The following is a 20,381-nucleotide window of genomic DNA, read 5'->3' on the forward strand; positions in this document are numbered from 1 at the left end:
TATGACCATTTAAGTGCCCAAAAAGTGTTACCTCGAGATGCAATTGTATAATTTAAAATATCATGTTATATTTTAATGTTGACATTCACTTTTTGAAAAATATAATGTTATGTTTTTAAGTTACTTTATCACTTAAGTGACTATAGAGCAATTTATGTTATATTTTCATGTTGAGTTTCATTTTCAAATTTTCACTAAGTGACTATATTAACTATATAGTTTGATTTAAATTTTTGAGTTACTTTATGTTTTAATTTAAAACATTTTAGTAAATATTACTTTTTGAATGATATTTGCACATAGTGATTAAACTATATAGTGTAAATATTATTTCTAACCCAATTAAGTGATATTTCCTCAAAAATCAATTGAACATGTGCTTAATTGATCATTTAAGTTATCTCAAGGCAAACCCATTTACATGTAGATATGTAATGGACTTCCAAGAGTGCGTTTTGCACTAAAAATGCAAGTAATGGACTTTCTAGAGTCCATTTTGCATCAAAAACCTTCTCTACATGTAATGTACTCTACATGTAATTACATATTGAGTGAGACTTCAATATTTGAAATAATTATTTAAATACGCAATCACCCTTGTAGAGTGTGTTTTGCACTAAAAGGCTTATTTTAACAAGTTTTTGAAATATGCATTGCCCATCCTAGAATGTGTTTTGCATCTAGACGACAAGTGCATGCTTTTTAAAATATGCCAATGCCCTCCTAGAGTGCGTTTTGCATAAAAAGACCAATCCATCTTATTTAAAATATGCAAACTCTCTTGTAGAGTGTGTTTTGAATCTCTTTTCATGCATTGGCAAAGATAAAACACAAACTTGAAGATCTAAGGGAAAAAAACTCCATGCTCTCCCTCTCCAAGAACACAATTTTTACCAAAAACGCCTAGATCTGCCCATGTTATGGCTTGAAATCTCCAAGATCAAGGTCGTTTTTTAATATTTTTTCATTCCGATGCCCTAATAGTTGATTCTCATGGAAAAAAGGCTGATTTTTATGATGTCTTGGAGCCATGTTTTAAGAAAAAATGCCCAGATTTTGAGCTTTTGGATCATGTTTTTTACCAAGGATGAATTGTTTTGGGGTTTCAATCTATATGCTTGCCATTGGTAAACACGTTTTTGCATTCTACAAGCAAAAATGATTCTTGTAATGACCCTTTAAGACCACATTTTTTTATAAAAACGGGTTTTCCTTGAAGTTTTTTGCAAAAACAATTTGTATTCAAGTGATTTTTGACCGTGTTTTTGGATATGCTATATGCGAAACATCCATTCAATGCTCATTTCAGATTCATCATTTGCAAGGTTGAAAGAGTCAAGTTAGTTGCTTGTGGATTTGAATTTGGAGGAGAATTTGTCTTCAAACCTATCAATCTTCCTATTTTGGCTCTTTGATCTCAAAGTGGACATTTTCAACTTTGCTCATCAATTCATACTTATGTTGCTATTTCCATGCATATTATGGCTTGTCATTGCACATTTGTCCAAATGTATGCCATGTAAACTGCAAATTCTCTTTAAATAAGATGAAAACATTCATTTTCAAGTGTTAGGGATCTCCCAAAATTCCAATTTCAAATTTGTATAGGAATGTAGCTTGGTAGTTTCCATGATTTTTGTTTTTGTTTTGTGCTTAGTTTTTGTTTGTTACTTGTTGTTTTATTTTGTTGATGTGCTTGGTTCACCATTCCACTTTCCAACCTTTCCACACAAATGCATCACATCTTTCTGTATCCCACCAATTCATGTCAAAGCATATTGCATCCATTTCGATCATATGCAATTACATATTGAGAGCAATTATATGTAATCTCATTCTCATCCTCAATTACATGTAATTCCATCCACCATATGCATTTACATGTTATCCCATCCTTCGAACCTAATTACATGATTACATTGAGTCATGATTACATGTAAACCACTTTACATGTTATTACCTCCAGAGAACCCGATTTTGGTTAAAGGTCACACTTTTAAACAACAAAGTAGCCATTTCCACGCATCCATATGCATACCAACTTGGATTCTTGGTCATAGCCACAAAAGCCCATGTTTGCCCACATGCAAACCACCCTTGAGAGTCTGATTTTGACCTTTTTCACCCAAATACACATGCTTTCCAATTCATTTTCATCCATCACAGGTGTTCCATAAGTATCTAATCCATACTTCGAACAATCATCCCTCATGGATTCATCATTGTAACTCAAATCCCAAAGTTTTCGTGGATCCAATTTCATTGGAAGATGTTTTCATCTTCATGTTGCGACGCACTCTTCAAGATAAGTGAGAACTTCTTCAAAGAACAGAGACATCTTGTCAAGAAGATATGCTTTGATTTTCACGAAGCAGTAATTCATTTGGTCTCAATTTTTCCAATGGTTGTCTCAGAACCTGAGTTTGTGTGAGAATGCACCAAACACTTTGCTTCAAAAAATATATATTTAAAGGTGTTGATGGAATATTGTTTTGAGTTTACATCCAGACACCATCGAGAAGGATTTCAAAGTATCAAAGACTCCAGAATGTGCCAATCTACAAAGGAGAATTCATGACAACTTGAATGAGAAAAAGCTAGAAACTCATCAAAGAAGATGCAATGGTGCAGAATACGGGAATACTCGATCCTACAAGCATTGACAAATACAAGGCCCTTCAGAACAATCCCTAGGATTGTTTCAATTTTCTTTTGTCTTCTTCCTTTTCTAGTTTTCATGTTTATAGATTGGAGAGGATGTATTGCATGAAATTATGTAATTACATGTAATTCGATTTACATGTCCTTCTGATATGTAATCCAATAATTTCTCTCACCTAGTTTGACCAGGTCAAAGTTGGTTGAGCTGCTCCCACTTTCTCCTACACTTTTTTCTCAACTCCTTTGCCTATATGAGGAGTGCCCTCATTGTAAAAATCATCTTTTTTTGTATACAAGAAAGCTCTACCAAACTTGTGCAAGCATAGATTTGATTGTGTAGTACGAATTTGGGAGAAAAGTGAATAAAAGAAACAATTCGATTCGAAAGTTTGACTAGAAGCAATTGTGATAGAGCAAATTAAAGGCTTTGATTGTTGTTTGTGCCTATCATCTTTGGTTCATGTTATTATTGTGTGTTCAATAATAGAACCATAGTGAGTTAAGAAGCAATCGGAGTTGAAGCTTTGACTGGGAGCGGTTGTGGTAATACATAGACTAGAAGCTTGTATTATCATCTCAAATTCACGTAAAATAGTTAGAATTTCCTTGCTTCTGGAAGTCTTTGCACCCCAATGGTATAGGCTTTCTTATAGAATAGATTAAAACCAAAAATAAATTATAGAATACAGATCATCTAACTTTGGAAGTCTTCACGCCCCAATAGTAGCAATATTTTTTATATATTAGCGCCAAACCATACACTTCCAATCAGCCTTTGAGTTGGTGTGAGTTTATTGATATCATTGTTTCCAACTATTAGATAGAAGTGAAATTAGAGATTTCATATTGCTCTTTACTCGCTTTACGGGTAAGTGGATTCTTTCATGAAAGCTAAGAGGAAAGAATATTGGTAACACCCCTCATAAATCTCTCAACTTCTTTCTTACCTTGAATTGATCCAAGGAACGGTGACAATGGGGAGCCTACTTTTTAAGGTAGGAGAGACACTGTCTCATACATTGTGGCTGGTCTTCCTATTTGGCGACTCAATTTTTACAAAACTATCAGTTGCAAAATATCCACCCAACGTGTTCAAACTAGCCCTCTCAATACTAGTCATTCTCTTAAGGGCATCTTTAGCTTCTTTTATTGTTCTTGCATATCTGTTGATTTAAATAGTGTCCACTTTAAATTATCCACTCTTTTAGGTTATCTATTTGAAGTTTTTAATTTCACTAGTATTTCAAAATTTTCATTGCTTATTTGGCAATCTAAATGCTATTGTAATTCTCTCTAATTTTATGGTCCATAAACCTACCTTGCTTATACATTAATGGTGATACAATTATCTTCATAAGAAAAAATTTCAATGTAAAAAAGAAATAAAGTTCACATTAGAAATAATAACTTAAAAAGACCCTTCTCAATAAAAATTGTGAATGTTGCAATACATTTGAAGAGCACTCATTTATACTGACGGGGTGTGGATCAGTATAACAACCTTTTACTTTTTAAAACTTAATGAATAACAATTGCAATAATTCAAAACTAAATCATCCATAGAAATAATCTAAAAGTAAGATCAGAACACATGATTCCATTTGTCTTAATTCTAAACCCAGAAGAGATTTCTCATCCTGGTATTGAACCTAGTCAAAATTTGAAAAATTCCATCATTTGAGTCAAAAGAAAGCAAAGGAAAAGCAAATTTCAAGCTTGAGAATGGTCAGCCATTCGTACAATTTTGGGTAGTTTCATCTCTCTAAACCCTCTAACTTGCTCCCAGCGTTGTCCCGCTCCTCATATTTTCAAAAATGAATTTACGAGTCAAAAGTTACACTTGTTTAAAGTCGGAGAGCTATTTTTCAAATATTTTCATTTTTTTAATTGAATTTTTAAATTTTTAAAATTTCTAACAAGTTATAAATTGAAATTATGAACTTGTTCTCATGTTAGAAAGTTCAGAAGTTAGAAAGTTAGAGTCAAAGCTAAACAATGTGGTAAAAAAAAATGAAGAATCAAATTTCTAACTATTACATTAAAATAGCCCTAATTCCAACTTTCTAACTTGTTATCAGGTTCGATAATTACCCTATGGAAACTTTCAAGAAAATGCATTGGCAGGTGTGAAGTTGAATTTTAAAATTCGTAACTTTCTAACAAGTTAGAAATTGAAATTATGAACTTGTTCTCAAGTTAGAAAGTTAGAGCCAAAGCTAGAGAATGTGGTCAAAACAAATGGAGAATCAGATTTCTAACTATTACATTAAAATAGCCCCAATTCTAGCTTTCTAACTCATTATCACATTAGATACCCTATGGAAACTGTCAAGAAAATGCATTCACAAGTGTGAAGTTGAATCGTTATCTCTACGAGCAATTTGTCTTTGTGTGTCAAATGGGGTATCTCATCACAAAGGAATTAAATTTAAAAAGGGCATTCAAAAGCATACACAAGAAGTTTATGAAATCGCTAAGAAAGTAAAAATGGGATAGTGAAATATAAGGACAATATACATGGGAACAGTAATTGTTTGACAGAGAGTGTCCAAAATTTGGAAAGAATGACAAAATGCCTATGGGTATATGTGCAATGGAGAAGCTTAGGCGATACTTGTAAACTATTTAGCAGAGAGCTGGCATGGCGTCTCCATACAATTGCAATGGAATAGAATAAGTGTTGATGTAGCATGGAGAAAATACACAGGAAGTTTATGAAATTGCTAAGAAATGCAGAAATGGGATAGTGGAATATAAGGAAAATATACAGGGGAATAATAATTGTCTAATAAAGAATGTCCAAAGTTTGAAAAGAATTACAAAATGCCTATGGGTATACATGTGTTGGTTAATAGTTTGTCCCTCTTGCTAACTTGGTTTTACCTTGACTCTAGATGCCCAGAATCTGAGGAAACAAAAGGATGCCACCAACAATGGGTCAGTGTATGTGTTATATCACTACCCTCTGAATTATAAGGTACGACTCCCTTATATGCAATATATGCAATGAATTGTGTTTTTAATAAATCAGTGGGATGGAGGTATGCTCTTAACCTAAGAGCAAAAGAGGATAAACCAAGATGCTCATAGCTACAAACACCCTAGACAGAAATAGATTTGGGCCCTATAACACCCAATGGAATGGATATCACAAGTTACCTTAAAGCCCTTCTAATACTACTAAATGTAGATTAGTCCTATTGAAATGCAATCTAGGTAGAGAGCAGAGATGCACATGAAAGATGAAATGGTATCCGCCTTAACTAATAACCCTTTACCAAAATGGAATATGACAAGAAATTAATAGCTTCAAATGCATCAGTCCTACAATCCCATAGAAACTATTCTAAGATGCAAGGTTAGCTTAGCTAAAGGAGACAATGAAATGAACCTAGACATGCTAGTCCTAAATGGAACCAAAACATCACATTACCTAACTGCAAACATCATACAAATCCTTCATTCCATCTAACTCTTCGATTCTCACTCAACATCTAGAAATGCAAGGGGAAAAGCTGGAAATAATTGCTGATCCTTTCTATAAATTTAGAAAATTACATATATAGGCCCCCTATTAGGGTTCTTGACCAATTACAGATTCATCAATTACATTAATAGAGCACTTGAATTGCTCAAAAATCCAATAGTCATCTTTTAAAATTCAATACATCAGAGAAAGAAAGCAAAAATGGTTAGAAACTCTCGAAATGATTCATATTCTTCTCTAATTTGTTGGCGCCAAATTCATATAATTTGAATCTCAACAATCACGGCAGGTTTAAATCTCCACCATCGATCTCCTATCAATGATCACGATTAAAGCAAGAAAACCCTTTTAACCTTTTATTTTGTCACTTCTTCACAACTATCATTCATACGATGCCTTCACTCGATGTGATGATGCAATTAATCGATTTTCGTTGTTTCGTTGTGTTAACTCTGGGTTTCATTAACCCCTTGCGACCATGCAAACATTGGCTTTTGTTACTTCACTGTGTTGACTCAAGGTTGCACTTAACCACCTGCAACCATGCGAACACATAGTTTCACTTCATCGTGATATTAACCTCAAGATACTTCAACTGCTTGCGACCATGCGATTTTTGGCATTCGTGGCTTCACCACATTAACCTCAAGTCATCTTTAACCACCCACGACTATGTGATCACTGGCTTCTGCACTGTCACTGCAGTTTATCCCTCAACATCTTCTTAGACTGTGATCCCACGAAAAGGTTTAACTCTATCATTCACCTTTGCAGTCACTACTTCGTAGCATTAACTTTGGGTTCTCCTTAACTGCCACCAACCATATGATCATGCAATTTATATGCTTTCATTCTGTTGCTGCCTTCACAATGAGTTACCTCTAACCACCAGCGACCATGTGATTCTTCTATTTTTGCTGCTTTGCGGACTTGACCCGTGATTAACTTAACCTACCTAGGACCCTGCGATCATGGGATTTACACACTTCCGCTCTGTCGCTGCCTTAACTTCAAGTAAGCTTTAACTATATGCGACCTTGCGATAACTATTTAGGACAAATTGTTACTGCGTTTTCCAAGTCGCAACTTAAAATATATTGACTACTTCTTGGCTAGCGACCTTGTGCACACCCTTGATTTGATCTTCATCTAACAGCCAAGGATCTATCTTCAAAGTTAATTGACTTGTTAACTTTGCAACGTAGACACATGGATTAAATATAAGTCATCAATTGGATTTCAAAGAAAGTCAAACCACCTTTGACCAAGTTCTTTCATCATTTCTGAGGATTTATCTGCTTCTCCTGCAGTCCATTAAACTGCTCTGGTTTTTGTGATGTTCCTGTGATCTGCACCTTGGACTTGTGGTTTGATCCAAATGTTTTTAGTCACCATCTGTTCTTAATGCAATGCGATATCTTCTTTCAGATGTATCATGCCTTCAATGAAATACTTGATCATAGAGTAAGGGTTTCTGAACAACTTTCTTCTCATCTGGGAAATGCATAAACTTACCATTCCTTTCCTAATCACCTAATATGAACCAATGCATTAGATTGCTTTTGAATGCCCACCTAGGTGTACACAAAGGAATAGATGAGAAGAAAAGTCCCTTAAAGGTAATCTAGACACAGACATGACATCACATTGACTCAACCCTAATCCTAGAAGTTTGAAAAATATAGGGAACTAAAATTATGGCAACAACGTGCAATGGAGAAGCTTAAGTGATGCTTGTAAACTATTTGAGAGCTGCCATGGTGTCCCCATACAATTACAATGGAATAGAATAAGTATTGATGTAGCATGGAGAGAATACCAAACCTGAATCATTTAATAAGAAATCCTTAACAAATTTGGCATCTTGAAAATTGATCTATGACCAATGAGGTATTATGAAGAATGCTGCAAACTATTCGACAAAATGTCACCATCTGTACTCCCATGCATATCTTGGGAAGCTAGTTTTAATGGGCATGTCTACTGAAATTGTGAAACATTTTGAAATACACGAGATTCAATTGCAATGCGTATTTCACTGATCGGTTGTTGTAATCCATTCAAAGGTTGAAAAAGTGGCAGCATCATTTCATGGGACGGGTATAATGGTTTTTGTATAGAATGGATTTGATCAAAAGGCCTAAGAAACTTTAAAGCAATTTCCATTTGCAAGTCGAAGCGGACTTAATCACTTTGACCCGATGTTTCCATGCGTAGGCACCCACACATACATGTTTACGAGATGAGTAAACGAACAAATTGACTAACAAATGATTAATAGAGTGCGGCAAAGGCATGTTGTCTCATGAAATCTCTTGTCTCCGAATAAGTCTAGCATGGAATCACAATCAATAAACCAAAATCTGTTCAAGAAAAGGCCAGCATGAGCAGCGCATCAAGATGGAAAAAAGAATACCCAAGGAAACATTGGTATGCAAAGATTGTCATTTTACTGGTATACTCCTCGTCGCAGAACAAAACAGGAGTTTGGGAGTGAATAATGTATGCGGAATGTGAAAATATAAACATGCCACATGAGTTGTGTTGGACAAAGCACATGATCTATTTCACAAAATGCGAAAGCCAAAATTCCCCAAGTCCATGCTGCAGGTGCCATAGTTGACACACAAACAAAATGTGGAATCAAAGATAATGGATCTAAATAGTTTAAGAGAGCGCACGAAAGGATGTCATCTTAGGGTTGCGGTTCATTATTGAGTTGACCTTCCCAAAGGAAGATAAAAGCTTTCAAGATAATGTGGTTGGTAGTTTATGAGCAACCAACAGAATATGGATCTTGGAGTTTTGGATGCTGTGATGAACTGACTGTAAATGCTAATGAGAATGTATTCAAAGTGTTTCTACTATAGGTTATGTAGATCCAAAGTTTGTAAGGAGTGACCATTTTACAAACAAGAGTAACTTTTTGAGATTTGGTGCAGTCTTGGTGGAGATTCTCACCAATTTGAAGTTGGCAACGGATATAGAAGGCTCTGCACACATTCTGTATCAGCATTTTTCTTTGGTCTATTATCAAGAACAATTTCCCTACCAAATTTTCTTGATCTTCAAATGGTGAAGAAAATCGAAGGCAGATTGACGATGTGACAATGTTACCCCAGGCATGCTTCCAAGCTGAAGCAAATGCAAAGTATTCGATAAAAGAGGCAGTAACAATACTTGTTTGATAAGAATCGTACTTTATGGACATGCAAGTCTTGTGTAATACGCCTATAATCTAAACCAAGCCAGGATGAATTATCATTCATTGCCAAGTAACAGTGATAGTATCCGTGAGGATATTGCAGAGTATTACACTTCTCAATCTCTCACAAAATTCGTCATAAAGGGTTCTTCAGCTGTGGAGTTTAGATATGAATAACTGATGGCCAAGCCAAAGAAATAGGCCCATTTCCATCCAATGCTAGTAAGGAGCTTGGATCAAAGTGATCTACGACTCAGGGTCTGGTAAGAAAATGTGGGGGTCTCAAACTTGAGTTGCAAAATGCTAAGGAAGCTAAAGTCCAAATTTACAATGCTAGTCACATAGGCTAGTATGAATCTTAAGAGAGAAGAAATGGAAGCCAAGGGGGCTAAGAAAACTGGTAACATACTAATAAGGTCTATTAATTCTTTGAGTCATCCAACAAATAATGCCCAAGCTATCTTAGAAGAGATGACTCCAGTTAGGGTTCCTATTAATGCCACAATTTCCAAGCGTCTTTGTAACATAGCATTAATAATTCCATGGTGATTAAGGAATTTTTATACAAAAAGGTGAACATCAGACAAGCATATGTTAACAATAAACAAAAATATTTCCTATAAGCCATGGATTTTGGCTTCTCTAAATTATTTGTCTCTAAAAGTCATTATTCATGGACAGTCCATATGGCCAAGCAAGGAGAAATTTGTTTCAGATGATGTCCATGGCCCATCAAAATTGCAGTGACTGTGTGGATTTATTTACTTGATGCCTCCAAATCTTATATGAAAATCGCGGACTATGATATAGGTGGAATAATCTACAGAGGCTAAATAAGAATCTAAGCTCAACAATCAAATAGATAGAGTCTCTATATGACTTGTGTGTCTTTAAAAAAATTGAAGGAAAGAAAAGTTGGTGTATTCTCCCAAATATATAACTGATAAGAAGTTTACAGGTAACAGAGTCATGCATAGCCATGAGACTAGTATTAGAAAAATGCAGATACATTTAATCAAAGTGTTAAAAAAGTTCATATACATAGCATGCTAGTGGACAAAATTGTGAGTGGTTCTCAGATACTCATGGCAGGTTGATGTTGAGCTCTAGATTCTTCTCAGTAGCATTAAAGACTCTCACAGGAAGAAGAATGGAGACAAAGTTTTGCAAAGGCTTGCAAGGACTGAATTTATGGGAAGAAAATGATGTTGAACAAATTCAATTGGAATATGTTTTCCTTGCAGGTTAAGTTGCACGTGGACAATTTGTTTTTAGATTGAGAAAGGGACGTGTAGAGAAAACACTGAAAACAACAATATCTTGGTCTCATTTTGATGTTATGAGCTTCAAATAACTTTTTTGTAAAAGAGGCCTATGTCACTTTTTTTTATTTAAAGTTAGACTATGAGTATTCATTTTTTTAAAAGTTGGATGTAAATGAATATTAAACTCATGATCAGACTGTTCTATTGATAGCAATTTTGATTTGAGGAGTACTCATATACTTTGCTTACTTGCAGATGATAATCAGATTGGAGTGGATCTGATCTACAAATACACCCATCAGCCGAGGTAGATGCCCCTCTCAAATGCAGAGAGATTGTAATAGGATAGTGATCGGATTCAATCTATCCTATTGTTGGCACAGTTGTCACTGCCCATAGGGATAACACGGTTATTTTCAAAGAAACACTTGGAGTGACATATCTGTTTACCAGCAAAATTAGAGTGCCATAAATTTGACAGAAGCTATCTTCCACTAAATATTCCACAAAATACTCTTTGACATCAATGACAACAATTTCTCAAAGTAACAAGGAAGATTTCATTATTAAAATTCGAAAATGGAAAAAAATGAAAGGAAATTCATCATAAAGAGTAAACAAACTACACATAATCACCAATTAAACCTTTGAAATGAGATAATGTTATGTGCCATCACTTGAAATATGATATTAATCCTAAGATAAATACCAAGTTTTGAAAAGAATCATACAGTTCTATGAACTTGCTAAAGATGATATGCGAGATCTAAAATATATAGGATCCGTAAAATTGAATCATAAACAATTACACTTGACATACAAGCGTAAATTTAGGACAAGTATTGAGAACTAACTGGTATGGTTTTCCTCGTAAGTTGTCACTGGATTGACCCTTGCTGCACATAATATTCACAATACGAATGTTAGTTAAACATTTAACTGCAATACCGTTAGCTAGAAAGACTTTATTTTATGCTTAAACATACAACTCATCATGTAAGTTACAAGAATACACAAAGACAAAATATATGCAAGATTTGAAAGCTAATCTTTGCCATACAGGAACCAAAGACATCAGAATTCACATCTAGGACAGTATCCAGATGAGCTAAGTTGTTATTTTTGGTAGGGCACTTAGGTGATTGGCTCACACAATGGCATCTGGATTTTAAGTATATCATTTGGAGGAATTAATAAGCTAATTTTGATTAATAATAAAGATAAAGCTTATTATAAAGTGAGGCCTAGTGCATTAAATGGGTATTTTATAAGTTGAATATTGGCATCTACTTTTTGGAGGGAAATATGATTAACCATCATATGTTAAATATATAAAAAATGCATCAAAAGCAAATATATTTGAAGTTATGAGAAGTGTAATGGTGAAGTTCCATGATAGATTTTGACTTGTGAAATTCTTAAAGCCAAAAAGGAGAAGTCGAACCATTCCATGCTATTGAAGTTATATTGATTGCATGAAGAGATTTTCTACCAAGCGTTTGCAGAATTCAAGCTTGGGGAATTGATGTCAAAGGGCTTCACAAGAAATGACAAGATTGTTCGTGTGACCTGTTATCACCAGAATTTGCACCCTCAAAATAAGTGTTTAAACACTTATTAATTCTAGTGAAACATTGGAACAATCACGAGTTTGTGGGTAAACTATTCAGGTGACTAAACCTCCGGATTCTAGGCCGGTTCCTGTATGATGTTATGATATTTCACCTATAGTATGAACTTGTGAGGGAAAGGGAAAGAGAAAGTATGAAAAATGGAAAATAACTATCTGAACTAGGAAAGTGATACACCAAGACGAAATGATTTTATGTCTAAAAGCACAATGAAATAACATGTAGTTAAGAATACTATTTTGATGAAAATCTCTGCATAAAAGTGTTTCAGGAGAGGGCTTTAACGAAAAATATCAAAAAAGACATAGATCATAATCAATATAATTTCATTAAAATGCACGACTTATGACCTATGCATAGAGGTTTTACTAAGACATATAGGTGCGAAAATGAGACATACTTTTAGAGGTTCTTGATAGAACACAGAAAAATAACATCAAATCACCTGTATTGCACACAACAATGAGTCCCAAAATAGATTCTGTCAACTGTATTATGCCTTCAAAGGTCGAAAAACATCACTTCAGAGATACAACTCCAGGAAAAATGAGTATACAAAGGACAGTAAGATGTCACAATGATCTATTCTCTCTCCAGAACTCTATCCATCCATGGTATTACAGTTTTAGAAAACTAAATACCAAAACTCCTGGTCGAAATCAGGAAAAAAGGCTACAATAAGGGAGTCAAAACCTATCAAAAAAGCTGACTCACAGCTTAACAACTGCACCAAGTCATAACAGAACCTATGAGTCACTTTTAACTGCCCTTAAAAGACTCAAAAAAACAACACATGGCCCAAAAAAGCTAGGACAAAGTCAAGATTCGACCCACAGTCCTGGAAAGACTCAAAAAAACTTTAAATAGACTTTAAAAGAAGCTACTAAGTCTCTAAAAAACAAGACTCTAGGACTTAGTCTAAAAGACACATGTCATAATGACTTGTTAATCATAAGATTAACTCAGATTCTCTTTCCCCTCTAAATCCGAAAATGGATTTATTTGAATCAAATTTGCTCAAATTAACAACAATCAATTGATTTATAATATTATCAATTTGATTTGTTATTATTACATTTTACTTTGCAAATTTAAATTACATATCTATTCATGGTAAAAGTTAAATAATATAATAATATATTACTTGGCTAAAGTAATACATTACTATACTATTTAATAAAACAAAAGACTTTATTTAATCACAAAACATTATAGTGATGCCGATATATCCCATCGGATTTCAAATCTCATGCAATATGGAATATATGTTGTGTCGGTTTATATGCCCTAAAATATCTTTCCAATTTCGTTTTATTTATACAAAAAGTCGGCTGGGGTTTGCAATTCTTTGAACTTCATTTGGCCGCCATGAATGGAGGTATTTCTGTGCTGGAACCGCGCCGGCTGAAGTCGTTTGTTAAAGAGGTAATCTTGCTTTGAAAGGCCATTGTGATATTACTGTTTTCTGTTGTTCGAATGAAAGGTCATCATGGCATAAGAGTTTCTGCGTAAGTGTAGCCGCTATTGTGATATCACTGATGCTTCTGCTTTTGAACCTGCTGTGCGATTTTTTCTGAAATTACATAACAGTCTATGGGCATTTTAATCCTCCTTTGCTGAATGTCGTTTTTTACAGGCTTCTTCTGTGAGGAATGTCGTTGTTTACAGAAAGTTACATATTACAAAAAACCCAAACTAGATCTTTGGGGACCAACATTGAATCATTGCTCGAGAATTAAAAAACTGGGCTTTCTCACTTTATTTTGCACTTTTCTGGAAACATGCTCTGTAAATTTCGCCTGTAGCTGCTTGTTATGTAATCATGTGTTTTCAGTTTTAACCTTTTTGACTTTCATTGCTGATTGTTTTCCATGATGGGTTTGTAACTCCAGTTTTAGCAATCTAGCTCAGGCTCAGAACTAGTTAAAAGGATCTTCAAGAAATTCTTACATGGTGTAGGTCTTCCACCACAACGCCCATATTGAGTTGTCAACAGTTCTGAATATTCAGAATAGATGCATAGATTTTACACATATTCTAGCCACCATTAAAAATATTTCACTAATTTCCCTTATTTCTAAGAATATCTAATCTGTTGCTTCTGCTGTGGGTTTTTGAGAGAAATGCCATAGAATGCCTGTACGTTAACTGAGATTTCTTTTCCCAAATAGAAATCATCTTATTTTCTCAGTTTGTTATTCCTTTTCTCAGTTTAGACAGCTTCAGTATATTCGGATTCTTCTGTTGTTTTCCTGTAATTGCTTATAACTGTTGTGTTGGATTTTCTGGGAGATATCACTGTCTGCAAAATAGTTTCTTGTATCTATTACCTAGATACGTCAGGACTTTCTCTGCAACTGCCGCTCTCTGCATTTCCTTGGAGAGTCGCTTTTATTTACTTATTCAGCACATGCACAAACTTTGTTTTGATGGAACAGATGTAACCATAAACAAATAGAATATTTTATGATGTTCGAGCACGGGCTCGTGACAGTCATAAAACATATCTTAAAATTTGCAGCTATTTCTTATGAATTGAACATGTCTGTGTTTGATTATAATGAAAGGTTTCGTATCAAAATGATCGTCCCTTTTACATTATACTTTGCATTTTTTGTATGTATTCAGAATAAGAAAAATGTAACATGTGCAGGAATGTAGCTGTAGGTAACTAGTCATTGCTTAGATCAAAAAGATCTAACCCCACCTTTTTCACCTGCAGGGGAATGATGAACCATGAGCTTTACCAGATCGAGAGCTGTACCACGAGCGACAATGCAACAACAGAACATCTAACCAGTCAAAGTCTGAAAGGCAATGACTGGTTATCTCTAACTTTCTCCCATATGTTTCATTTTTTTTGTTTTGAGTACATATGAAAGATAGCAATTGTTTTCACGACTTGTGTGAAATACTTTGCCTCCAACATTTCATTATTTTTGTAAAATATCAATTGTATATTCAAGAGACGAATAATACAAGGACATTTATATTCTTTCAAATATCAAAATGAAAATGTGATTTTATCAAAATAAAATTTTCATGTCAGAATTTTAACATGTGTTAAAATTAAGCAACATGACCATCATCAATGTCAAAGGTATAGTCAGAAAGTTGTCGTTGATGTCAAAGATTTACTTACCAAGTTTTGTGATCTGCATTAAAGTAATCGATATCCACATTGGAGAAATACTATACAAACCATCAAACATGAGAAGGAGATGCACACAAGCACTAATGACAAGAAGTCTAACAAGCATTTATATTAGAGGCATCACATAAGATTGACTAAAACATATGAACATTAACTTGAATTAAAATAGAAATGGAGTATATATATAGAGTGATTAGTTATTAATTTCGGTGGTTTAAAGTTCTTAGTGTTTAACCTTTGATTGATTGGTAGTTTTAAATTGGTGTTATCTAAGAGATTTGCTTACGTTCCTAATACCTCTCCTATCAGACTACCCATCCCTTTCAAAATTTAGTTGTATAAAAATCCAAATGGAAGATATTTAATTTATATCCATGTAGGTCTGATTTCATTTACAACTTTTTTCCGAATCAATATTGGGTTTCCATTGTAAAAAAAAATTACAAAATGGCCTTCAACAGCTAATGCTCCATTGAAGAGTTTATTTCTCAAATTGCACTTCAACAATCTAAAATGATGAAATTATTAGAAATAGTAGTAATACTTACCTGGGCGTCAAAAGATTTCAATATCCATTCAACAATACATGTCATGGACGATGGAGGTCCTCCCCAATTTGCATCCAATCAATGCCTCTAGCACTGGCGTCAAAAGCCCTCTATATATTTATCATTCAAAACTGCCGCAATGTGACTGATAATATTTCTTGAGTGCTTTGGTTTTTCAATATTTATAGGTTTAGGGTTTATTGAAGCTTCCCTTAATACTTCAACTTCTTGTTTCAAATATACATTCTTTCTAGGATTTTTCTCATCTTTCTTTTGATTATTAACTGTTAGATTTCTAGGGTTTGTGATACCATGTGGAGCATTTGAAGGTTTTCTTGAAACAGAGTATTGTTCAATTGAAAATGTTGAGATCCTTCTCAAATTCCAAGCGGGAATTCAATTTGCCCCCGAAACAAATGAATTCCCATTGTCATTCTGGAGATTTTCCCATATCTTATATTTTTTCGGCACTGCCTTTTTTTAATGATTTTGTAACAATAACCAACCATTTGAAATACCTTCTTCCTTTTTCCACCATGGCTGCATTGGGGTTTCTATATCTCTATTTTCTAGTGTCATGGAAGAATTTATTTTGAACCTAGCATTTCTGATTATCTTTTCCTTCTTCCATTTCTTGGCTAAGATTTTCCCCCTTTCTTCGTGTAATTTAGATAATGCATTAAAACTGTTGAAGCAAGGGTTACCTTTGTATATCCGAGCAAGAAACTTCTAAATGATGTCAGCTTTAGCAAGGGGATTCATGTTCTTAGCCAATATGGAAATGGATTTTGCATATGGATATTTAACCTATTTCGTTGCCTTAGGGTTTTCCTTGTCTCTTCTCTTGTTTTCATTTTCTCTTTAATTTGATGATTCTACTTCCATTTGCCATTTTTAATAATACCTAATAATTTTTATGAATTTTTAACTTGACCATAGTTTTTAATGTTTTAATGAAAATTGCCTTTTTCAGATTTTCTACTCTATTTTCTTGTTACTTTAGTGAAAACTATAGTTATATATTAAATATAATCACACAAAGCACTGAAATGCATTAAAAGTGGGGCTTTTATCACTCATTGCATAGTATCCACATGCAAATCATCTTGTAAAACTCACTCTGAATAAAACCAAGTCCCAAATGCATAAATGTGAAATATTATATGCAATAGCACATTCTTATTTAAAAGCATATCACTTGACATGTATAAGTGAGGTTTTTATGTGCTTTTGCATATTTACATATTATTATTGTAAATTGTCGATGACATAATGGCTTTATAAGTGGGGGATTTCAATTCAATAACACATATTATTGCATTCCAAAAGCTTACTAACATGTATTCTAACTTTAGTAATAATTTAAATGCACAATAGTGGGGAATTTAAACCAAATAACATGTGTATTTGAACTTACATATATTATTGTGTTTCTAAGACACATCTATACTTCTTCTATTGAGGTGTTCTGACTTGCAAATGCATATATGAGGGCATTATAACTTAAAATCCCAAGCTTTTGCATTTCTAAAGCCCATAACTTCTTTCCAAAGCTCACATTAAGAGCAATAAGGACTTGGGCGGCAATATTGAGCATGACAGCACATGGTATTATACTCAAAAGGCATGTTTTCTCTTCATTGTGCAATCAAGTCACTAAGGGAGGTGATTTTGGGCATCCAAATGCATGTTTTCCATTGCCAAAAATGCGTCTATACTCACCTAGCAAATTCTTATTTCTTGGGTGGCGATTTTGGACATCAAAGCACATAATTTGGGCTTCTAAATACCTGCATATCCTCATCATTCAAGGCATTTTTGGACTAAATCTCTTCGGTGGCAATTTTGAAGGGAAAAGATGCTTTTTAGTTCCAAAAATTTCTTTTTCTTGAGTGCCTTTAGGTGAACACGTTTTTGCTAATCATTTGCACATGATTAATCATAAAAATCCAAGTTTTGCTTCTCCAATAGTGGTGTTTTGCCTACATATCCCTCATTCATCAATCCAAGCTCAATAATATTGCAAATTTAATGTGTTCTGCTCTCAAAACAGCCTGTTCAGGGCAGGTTTTTACAAGAAATCAGCTATTTTTTGGCCATTTTTATTCATCAAATCTCAAAGTTATTGTTTCAAGGTAAGTTCTAGGACATTAGTTTTCATTTCCAGAATGTTTATCATTCTTCAAAACTTGCATTTGATGCCCTAAATGGGTTTTTGGATTGTCATTGATGTCAAAGGGACCTAGATAACATGAAGACTATGTATCAAGCATATCTACAGACACATCAGTCATGCACAAACATTCAGAAATTTGTATATTTATGCAGCGATTCATTTAGAAAAGCAGAATTATATCAAGCATCAAATCACTAATAATTGTATGAAGAGAATGATCTAAACTGACAGAAAACAGTACAAAATAAGGACATTCTACAGCAGTGATAATCATCACAGTAACCAATATTGTTGACTGATCCAAGAAAAAGACTATGGGGAACCTGTCTTATAATAATGGACAGACTATTGAAGATACCTAAGCATGAAATACAAATGTTCAACAGAGTATATAAGTAAGTCTTATTTGTAAGACAGCAACAAAATTGTCATAGTCAAAATGGCGATTCAGAATGGATGCTATGGTCAAGGTGTTGAAATGTAATGACCCTTACTATAAAGGCCACCGAAACCCTCAAACTGGACTTAGGAATTTTGTCAAACAGTTGGCATGTAACCGAATAAGGCTGCAATATTACTAATTGTTGTACAACAAAACCTCAATATATGATGCCAATAATGTATGAACAACAATTCCAGATTATAACACTACCAATCTAAGAGATAGATGACAATATGAAACTCAAATATGAAGTCCAATGCAATTCTGATTTTATGACAGCAAATAGAACTGATTACAATGAGAGACTGTCATAACTATGCACTTCTAACACATCAAGCTCTTGACAATGCAATGTTATGACATGAACAATAACCCAGTTCAGATTTGGAATGCAAATGACGAAACTTTTACAACAGTTATTAATGACTGGAAATAACTATTTATGCAATGACAGTGCTGACTGTTCTAATCCAAAACATGCAATATTTTGGCAATCAAAACTTCAGTTTGTGCACCTGGAATAGCTCCAATTTTGCCAAATATGAATGCTGAATTAATGCCACACGAAGACCTCGCAATCTGCCCCAAACCAACTCACAAAATTGCTGCTGCTGCCTAACTGACAGGGCCGTACAGGTACGGCCTGGTACGGCTGCTAGATAAAAATATTGCAGCCTTTTTTGTCACTCCAAAAGCAATAAATCTGGGCGCCTAGGGTTGCTGAATAACCCCTTAAAATATGAAATTCATCCGTCAAGCCAATTAAGAGTTATGAGCAAAAACGTGGGTCCAAACCCTGGACTGGCAGTCTGAAAATAATGCACAACTGTGTCTACAAACCCTATTAATCAATCCACAAATGCTAGGGCACAACTGAAACCCTTATTCCAACCAAAGTAAACCCTTATAACTAAATCTCAATGAAGTCCAAATGAGATGGCTGAATTACCAACTCCTCAAATGCAACAATTCAGGTGATATTTCACACCCTCAAAGTCGCCAATCCAAGGGAGTGATTCGTTCCCAAAGATCAAATAATTTCCAGACCCAAGAGACTACAAATTTGCTCCACAATGGAAGAAGTAGAAGAAATCTCAAATCCAAGCATGTCCAAAATGAGAGGCCCAACCCTCTATTTATTCACTTTTCTAAGAAGTTGCTAGAACTTCTAGAAACATGCTTTATAAAATCTCATTATAATGCACTTTTTATAATAAAGTAATTTTATAAAATAAAAAGTGCAACTCAACTTAAAATTATAACATGTAGGCCCCAATAACACATAATAATAAAATATAACCTCTTAACACTTCTTCAAGAGCAAGATATGACCATCTGATCCGCAAAATTGACTCTCTCTCCACACCATTTGCCTACGAGAGTCTGGAATAGGCAAAATCCATGATCAATGTCATGTCGAACTAAAGAGGGGACATTACATGAAAATAACATATCATCTTTAGAAGCCATGATGGAATTTAATTCAAGTCCACTGTAAGGAAAACGATGAGTATGGAATATCGTTTGAAGTTGCAAAACAAACAGTGTAATAATACAAGATAACTAAAATGGGAAGCCTAAATCAAGTCAAGATATGGATAAACATTCAAATCAGAATCAGCAAATAAATCACAACACTTAATGAGTTTCCCAGTTTGATGATAGTGGCAATATGTATCACATCTCCTCTATTAATTAACAAGACAAATGGAAACCCAATCAATCTGTCACCATGCAAGTCCAGAATTTTGTCAAGGGAAAACAATTCAAATGATGAGAGTCTAATGATGGCGGCAGGAGCAAAAACTAAAG

General features: G+C 34.2%; 1 protein-coding gene across 1 annotated transcript in view; it reads right to left on the reverse strand.

The window, feature by feature from the left end:
- Positions 1-20,381, reverse strand: part of LOC149539170 (uncharacterized) — a 350,582-nt gene that overhangs the window by 42,887 nt on the left and 287,314 nt on the right. Inside the window, exon 10 of the mRNA XM_089800496.1 lies at positions 11,473-11,514. Coding sequence (XP_089656622.1) covers positions 11,473-11,514 — 42 coding nt within the window. The remainder of the gene's footprint in view (positions 1-11,472; positions 11,515-20,381) is intronic.

The sequence above is a fragment of the Cupressus sempervirens genome, chromosome 9, assembly GCF_028749045.1.
Source record: "Cupressus sempervirens isolate cs-2001-9-10 chromosome 9, ASM2874904v1, whole genome shotgun sequence".
Classification (NCBI taxonomy): domain Eukaryota; kingdom Viridiplantae; phylum Streptophyta; class Pinopsida; order Cupressales; family Cupressaceae; genus Cupressus; species Cupressus sempervirens.